The sequence below is a fragment of the Poecilia reticulata genome, linkage group LG8 (genome assembly GCF_000633615.1).
Source record: "Poecilia reticulata strain Guanapo linkage group LG8, Guppy_female_1.0+MT, whole genome shotgun sequence".
In the NCBI taxonomy this organism is placed as follows: domain Eukaryota; kingdom Metazoa; phylum Chordata; class Actinopteri; order Cyprinodontiformes; family Poeciliidae; genus Poecilia; species Poecilia reticulata.
The window spans coordinates 1,615,781-1,624,529 of NC_024338.1; the positions used below are offsets into that span (position 1 = coordinate 1,615,781).

Here is an 8,749-nt window from a genome sequence, read left to right on the forward strand (position 1 = left end):
AGATAGATAGATAGATAGATAGATAGATAGATAGATAGATAGATAGATAGATAGATAGATAGATAGATAGATAGATAGATAGATAGATAGATAGAAGCAAAGTTTGAGAAAGACGTTTTAGTCTGTTTTAGATTCTAACTGGAAACAGAGTAGAGAATAAAAATCTAATAAATTTGTCCTACTCACCGGTGTTTTTCTGTTTTACTCAGAGACTGTGTATTGGTCTCTTTTAGTGTACTTCAAGGGCTCTGATCAACAATATCTTGAAATTTCCCCACAAAATAAAAACAAAAAAAAAAAACAAATGAAAGTTATCCAAACCTGATGTATTTTCTAAAATTAGATATTCTAAATTAATTGCTACCTGGCTTCCATATTTCTGTGTTCGCAGCTCGACTGGTGTCATTAGGCTTCATGGACAAGTGAAGTATTATTAAATAATCTGCACAGACACAAAAAGTAGTCTAACTGAATGCAGGCTTAGCCTGGTACTTTTATGAGTCTGTCTCATTTGTTCTCTAATCCCCTTCCTAGTCTTGGCACATGGCCGCCTTTGTTGAGTTTAGTTCTGCTGGAGATCTTCTGTCCAAAGAAAATTATGCTGTGTACTGTTCATGGAAGTTACAACAGAGTGGGAAGTCTAGAGTCACCTAAATGCACCTGATTTCAAAGCCGGAAAAAATATTTTTTTTCCTAAGAATGTTCCAATTGCTAAAGGAATGGTCATATTGTTCCTGTGTTGAAATGGAATGAATTAAATTTTCAAACTGAGTTTTCTTCCTATAATTTATAAATGCATAAAATGTTTTCAATAGAATACCCTATTTAAGACATAGGGTATTTTATTTTTGTAATCTAATAATAAAAACTACATTCCTTGTTTAATATAAGAGATATATAACAGTTAATTTTTTTTTTTTGCATGTTTGATATCACTATTTAAAAATAAAAGAAAGAAACAGTGAAATGGTAGCATATGAAGGCATTCTAAGAAAGAAACAAATGTTTGGTTTTTTTTTCAAATGTGGTGAAATGAACCCTGAATAATGTGTCAATGTAATTTTTAACTTTAAAAGTTCATAAATAATTAAAAAAGATCAAGAATAGCTCCTTTGATTTAAAGATGATAATAAGGTGTTATGTATTAATAACAACTACAAAATCTTCTAGCAAACACAATATGAAAAGCAGTTCAATTATCCGTCCTGGTAGAGAGTTAATCAGCACAACGTGTTAGATATGTAATGTGTTTTAGTAAAGTGTAACTCTTTGTGTTCCGTGCTTTCATTAATGAGATCACGCCTTTGTTTTCAGAATGACTTTCAGGGAGAAGTGGAATCTGTTTCACAATCAGCCTATGGAGAGACAGAAAACAGCAGTATGAGGGGCCGTTTAGGACAAAATCTATGTTTTGTCTCTCACACACTACAAAAAACTCATGCACACTCAAAAAAAACCTCACGCAGACTAAAAAAAACTCAAGCACACTCAAAAAATACTCAAATTGCGCATACACTGTACTAACAACTCGCACACGCACACAAAAGCTATCTTTCTCGCACACATACACTGTACTAACAGCTGAGGTTTTTTTGGAGTGTGCGTGAGGTTTGTTTTGAGTGTGCGTGAGTTTTTTGTAGTGTGTGAGAGACAAAACATAGATTTTGTCCTAAACGGCCCCTCATACAGCAGCTGTCACATGCAGAACAAGGTTGTTGTTTTTTATTTTTTTAGATATTCTTATGTATTCATGAAATAATTATGATCTGTCCTACGTTTCAAATCAGTGATGGACTTTTATCAAGGAAAACATAACATGTTGTTCGCTGAAATGCCTTAAATGAAACTCCATAAAATTAAATGCTTCACACCATGTAAAACGAATTCAAGCTTGTTTTCCTAAAAAAATTACACCTGATTTCAAACGTGACTCTGAAGAAAATGTCAATGATCCAACTCATTAATCTGATGTTAGTTTGCTATTAATGTAGTGATGTTACAGTCTGTTGATACAGTCGTATTTGTCACCGAACACTCCTCACATTAACACCATCTGCGGTTCTCTGCTCCAGTCCCGTTCTTTTAAATCAATGTAACATGTTGCCATTAAGCAAGAGGAAACCTTCTTTCCTGTGATTTAGAGTAAGTTAAATCAACAATGGGGTTTAAACTGACAATGGGGTTTAAGTAAATGTGTAAAGATATTGTCTATAATTTCGTGGCAGTCACAGCAACAAAATGTTTCTTAATTCGACCTCATATTTATTCTGTCTGCAAATTACAGAATAACGTTTAGATCCACAGCCACGACATGTGCCTCTTCTCCCTGGATGTGAAGGAGTTCTCTATATGCATAAACTGAGTTGAAAGCAAAGGTTGTTCATATTTTTCCGTTTTTGTACATGCTCAGTGTGCCCGGCTCAAACTGCAGCGGCTGCGCCGCACATGTTCAGCCCGCGCAGAGGAATCCTGTTATTGGCATGCGAAGCAGATATGTTTCCATCTTGTGTACAAGTTACTGTTGCTTCTGACCGAGTCGGAGGAACCGATTAATCAGACTGAAGGTAATAACCGAAGCACATTTGTTGGGTCAAATTATTAGAAGCGTAGTCTAAATGTAACAGCTGTCACAATCGTAAAAATTATTATTATTATTATTATTATTATTATTATTATTATTATTATTATTATTATTATTATTATTATTATTATTATTATTAATACGGGTGCTGTGTTTGTGTGTGTGTTTGTGTGTGTGCGTGCGTGCGTGCGTGCGTGCGTGTTATTATTATTATTATTATTATTATTATTATTATTATTATTATTATTATTATTATTATTATTATTATTATTATTATTATTATTATTATTAGAAGAAGAAGAACGTTACATTTGAAACACATTTTCATTTGGGGCTGAATGTTTACCAAATGCAGTAAGTAATTTTGCAGCTTGCCTCATAACACAAAACATATTTCGCGAATTAATCACGGTAGTTGTGAACCATATTTGAAAATCTCACACTAACATGAAGCCAAATATGAGACTAAATTATGTTTTGCTCTATGGTACCAGTTGATTTTATTTTTAAACATGAAGCCGTTGGTTTTAATAGATCTCTTGATGGCCCATTGCTGAAAAGTATGAATAATAATAACATAAATAAATAATGCTGTGGTTACAAAAACATAAAACTACCATTTGCGATCTGCTGCAGTGGAATTCCAGATTGATCTATAAGCGTCATAATAAAATATTCCTACAAATACATCTTGTAAAAGCCGGCGCCTTGATTAGAACGGCGGTATTTATTTCATTTCTTATATTTGAGTTGGATATGATTAAAAAAGTTGAAAGAAAAAAAAAGATAGGATTTTCCCCTTTGGGCCAGTTAAGGCTTGGCAGCTTTCCCTTCTCCTTCACCTCCTCTGCGTCTTTACGCGTCAGCTGTCGTGCACACTTCCTTTCACTATACCACAAAGAGAAACAGAGCGACAGACGCAGGAAGTGCTGCTTCTACCACGCGTCCCACGGCCCACGGTTAAAAAACACGGAGGCTATGTTGTGCAGAGGGAAGCAGAATCCCGGTGCGGATGCTTTGGAGAAGAAGGTACTGCCGGGTGTCGTAAAAAAACAGCAAAGAGGAAGAATGAAAAGAAGGCAAGGGGAGAGAGGGAAAGAGGGGATTCCGCTCGCAGAGAGGCGCAATAAAAGAATATGACGGCAATAAAAGTTTATAGCGTATAAATTTCTGAAGGTTAAGAACTAAACGGCTGTAAAACAAACACGCCGTGAGGAATAAAGGAGGGAGACGAGAGAACCTCCGTAGATAAAAGAAACAAAAGTTTCTGAAGCCCCCTGTTCTCTCAAGCTCCCACCCGTTGACAGAGCGGCACAGGACAGAGTTCATGACAAAATGAGACGAATAAACATAATGCTGCCGGAATGGAAAACCCTGGACATTCAGGGAAGTAAGCCACAAATGTGTGTGATGAGAGAGGAAAAGAATGAGCCCTGCTGCAGCAGCGGGAGAGCAGGAGAAGCATCCTTCCTTCACTTCCTCCTCTTTTGGTGGTTTTAGTTGTCCCACCAGGGTACGGGTGCTGTGTGTGTGGGGGGTGGGGGGTGCGTTTTCTCGACCGCCTTTTTCCCCCCTGGCATGCTAACAGCAGGCGCCATTAACTTCCACATCCAAACACATGACTTCTGCAGCAAAAGGAAGCGCTACTCATTCAGGCAGGGCCTGGTCCGGAGCTTCTTCCGGAGGTTTTTAATGGACAGTTTGACCGGGCTGCTCTCATTCACTGAATTTACTGACAAAAATAGAGTACCCGGCTGTCAGTGAGCCATCTTACCATGCTGTGATTATAATGCATTAATTTGTAGGTTTTTGAGATAAACATTGATTTACAGACTTTGAGGCTTTTAAATATATCTTGTGCATATGTGTGTGTGTGTGTGTGTGTGTGTGTGTGTGTGTGTGTGTGTGTGTGTGTGTGTGTGTGTGTGTGTGTGCGTGTGTGTGTGTGTGTGTGTGTTCTTGTATTTGTCGTTTTAGGTATTTCCATTGAAGTTAAAGCCAAGGTACGTGCTATATTCTCCTCAGAATTACTGCCTTTAATTTAACATTTCACAAACACTTACCGGCCTCAAACACACAATTTGTATTGTTTTTCTGATATAACTGACATTCTGCGAGGCTGATTGCTGTTTTACACATATATATTTTATAAAGATTTATAATTTAGTTTTTTGGGGTGATGCATGTAAATATTATATTGTTAAAAGATGAATCTGCCGTCCTTATGTTTTTCTATCCGGTACCACTGCTTTTTAGATAACCAGCAGCAAATGTAAGGCTTCTGATCTGACATTTAACCATTTAATTTCACAACGTTTTCTGTTGGTCATGGAATAAAATTTAGGCATATCACATGTATTCTTTCTTACTTTAATTTTACATTTTTATTTTTAAACTGTCCGGTTGCTTGAGTCTGTCCCATGTAGAAACCACTTGGTGTACCACCTTATATTGTGACTTAGGAGCAGTACAGAGCCACGTGATAGTTTATCCTCTTATGTCATAACTACATTTGGCCGCTTGGTGGGGATCTTGCTCCACTGATAAAGTAGTTCTTGATTTCAAAGTTAACTTCCTCCCTGAGTTATGCTTGTAGGATCTCCCTTACAAACGGGTAGAACTCAGCCTGAATATGTTTTCATTGCGATAAACTTTAATTAATGTTACTTCAGCAGACGTTGTGAGCTGGTCAGCGTTTATATTACAACTTTGCTTCTCAGCAACCTGAGGCAGGCCCATGTCATTTAATACTGTGGAGAGTAAAAAAAAAAAGGGGTCTCTGATAATAATCCAGATGTGTACAGGATCATTAAGTTAGAAAATAAACATACAAAGATTTAATGCACCGTTGCATATTCCCAGGATATTCCTGATTTGGACGTGTCTTGTGGACTGGTTTCTAAAAAAAAAGATAGGGCAGCACAGAAGCTTCTTTATGTTCAGTCAAATGCATCGAGCTTTATGTTTAGGCTTTACCCAGTGGAGAGATTAGCAAAGTGAATAGCGAAATGTCGCTTTGTTGATTCAAATGCAGACGAGTATTGGGTAAGCTGACTGACTTTCTAAACTGTCGCTGTTTGTTGGGTATCTGCAAAAAACGGGCATTTTGTGTCAATGGTCTTACGAAGATAAGGGAAATTGGTAAGGACAATAGTCAGGTAATCTCTGTATGAGGTAAGGTAACTATGTTGTGCGCCAGGCCCCCATCTCATTATACAGACAACAGATCTTTCAAGCCAACCCTTTATTGCACTAGTAAAACACGGCGCAGAGGAGTTCCAATAAGATCATATTCTCGGCAATAAATTGAAAACTTACTGCGAAAATTACTTAAGCTGATAAAATGCAACAAAGTCTGTATTTCACGCAGATGCTGACATCATTTGTGTTCTCCAGTCTAAGTGTTGTAAGAAGTAAATAATTAAAACATGCTGTAATGACATTTACTATGGATGAAATGAGCAAAAAAAAAAAAGAAATGAAGAAAACAGGTTGGAGATAAAATCGCATCTTGGAACCAAATTCATATTCAAAGAATGAGAAAAACAGCCAAGATACAAAAACATTGTTTATGACATCATAAAAGAGTATTAAAATATCTTTATTAATAATAAAGTTAGTTCATGTCGTGGGCTTGGCTGTGTGTGTGTGTGTGTGTGTGTGTGTGTGTGTGTGTGCGTGTGTGTGTACGGAGGGGTTCGGGTGAAAGAGGGCTGGTATTTTGTTTTGTTTTACATTTACATTTTCATAAGATAGTCCGTCTCTATGTGTAGCTCTCATCATATTTAGAGAGGGGGGGTGGGGGGGGGGGGTGAATGGGCTGGTGCGAGAAGAAAACGCCACAAGGCGTTTACAGGCTGCGGGTATCTAAAGGGCGCGTCTTAATCCCCTTCCCTCCCAATTTAGTTTCTCTATTGGAGCGAGGTAAACACAGTGTCATCCCGCTTTACACTACTTTATAGTTTGTTAAAGCGTTTACAGCCACTTTGTCCAAGACTATTATCCTCCCCGGCTCTTCTCACATGTTTATGGAGATCATATTTCTAAAAGTAGACTCTCCGATCTTCAGAGAGACGCTTCGAAGCTCATTTATTTTCTCACCAGTAGCAGCGGTCATGAAAAGGGAAAGCAAAGAAAGCTCCCACAGCTGACTCTAAAACGTCCATTACATTTATAGGCAAGATCTTGTAAAAGCTGCAACCAATTAGGAAGCGCGACTCTTTCCCTCTCTGCCCTGGCTCAGCTCCCCTCTCTCGGTAGGCCGCTCCGACATGTTCGGCCTCCCAGTAACATCGCGCTCCCGTTTCACAATTCAGCGAGATACATGAGAAAGAGCGACTGTATGTGACCAGTACATAAACCTCCACCTCTATCCACCCATTCACACTCAAAACTATTCTTCTCTGGGTTAGTTAGCTTGAAGTGTACACTTGATGATACGCAGAGCGGGAGAATTCTCGTTAATTTTACCGTTCGCACTCTGCTCGACGCCGGCAATTCTTCTGTCTTTATCTGCCAACCTCTGTATTAAGAATCAAGTTCTTCCAGTCAAATGATTTAAAAAGGCTCTGATTCGGCGAAGGACAAAATAATAAAAGGGTTGAATGTTCTCTACATTTACCTAAAAGATGGAGAACTGTTAATAGACGCAAATTGGAAATGACACACACACACACACACACACACACACATACACACACACACACACACACACACACACACACACACACACACGCACGCACGCGCGCACACACACACGCACGCGCGCCTGCGCGCGCGCGCCATGACTGAGGAAAGAACGTGCAGGAGAGGGAGCTAGAGAGAGAGAGAGAAAAAGAGAGAGAAAGAGAGAGAGAGAAAATATGAAACAAGTCATTTGCAAAGGAGTAAATCACCGAAAGCTGGGTGAGAGCGCGACAGGCTCCCGGTTCCAGCGTTTCCACTGGAATTGTGATTGTGATGCGCAGGAGTCTTTCTTCTCTGCTGCTTCTTCTTGCCTTTGTTCTTCTTTTTCTCTTTTTTCACCGGATATCCAATGGAACCGTGCTGATTGTTGTACTGTTGTTGCAGTTGCTTTGCTTTTTTCCTCGCTATCCCTGCTCTGGCTGCTTCTTGTCGCCGTTACTCACACTGCAACCAGCTTGTGTGTTGTGGCTGTGAGGGAAAGCTGAACAGCCCCGGCGGCGGACCCGATTCTCTTTCCCCCATTTTGGTCTGTGTGTGTATGTGTGTGTATGTGTGTGTTGTCGGCGTGTTACTCCCTCTCAGCACAGCACAGAAGCAGGGGGAAACAATAAAAAGAGAAGGAAAAACACACACCAGAAAGCCTACTTTGACTGTGCTGAGCCAAACGCACATTTAAGAATATTCATTCCACGAAAGATGAGTTCATATTTTGTAAACTCGCTCTTCTCGAAATATAAAAGTGGAGATTCGTTACGGCCAAACTACTATGAGTGTGGCTTCGCACAAGACCTGGCTGGCAGCCGGCCCACGGTGGTCTACGGACCGGGATCCGGCGCTACCTTCCAGCATACTCCGCAGATCCAGGACTTCTACCACCACAGCTCGTCCTCGCTCCCAAGCAACCCCTACCAGCAGAGTCCGTGCGCGGTCACATGTCACGGCGAGCCGGGGAACTTTTATGGATATGACGCACTGCAACGACAGACAATTTTTGGAACCCAGGACGCCGACTTGGTCCAGTACAGCGACTGTAAGCTCGGTGGCGCGACCGGACTGGGCAACGAGGACACGGAGGGAACCGAGCAGAGCCCTTCACCGACACAACTGTTTCCCTGGATGAGGCCACAAGGTGAGAAAACGGTAGTGCAGCTATAATAGCCATGTCTTCATATTTATGGCTTTCTTTATCTGAGCAGAAGTTCTTATTTTCTGAAACTGGGATTCAATATTCCAGGGCAGATGGGGTTAGACAGCATATTCCAATATGTACTAAATATATCTGCGTAGGGAAAAAAGGTAAAATTTTCACGTGCAATTGACTTCGGCTAAAAAAACAAAAACTCAGACAACAAACAAGCTCTAAAGCAGATAGAAAATAGGAGAATAGATACACAAGATTGGAGAGCAGCAGCGCCGCTCTACTATCCATTATCCTCACTTAGCGATGGTGCGATTGAGCAGTTTGAACACCATATATATATA

General features: G+C 39.8%; 1 protein-coding gene across 2 annotated transcripts in view; it reads left to right on the forward strand.

The window, feature by feature from the left end:
• The first annotated feature begins 7,449 nt into the window (after positions 1–7,449).
• The window catches only part of LOC103468213 (homeobox protein Hox-B8a), a 5,909-nt gene continuing 4,609 nt past the window's right edge, over positions 7,450–8,749 (forward strand). The window contains exon 1 of one of the 2 annotated variants that reach the window (XM_008415117.2): positions 7,450–8,396. In XM_008415117.2, coding sequence (XP_008413339.1) covers positions 7,964–8,396 — 433 coding nt within the window. In that variant the 5' untranslated portion in view covers positions 7,450–7,963. The remainder of the gene's footprint in view (positions 8,397–8,749) is intronic. The other variant, XM_008415118.2, reaches the window with a different exon arrangement.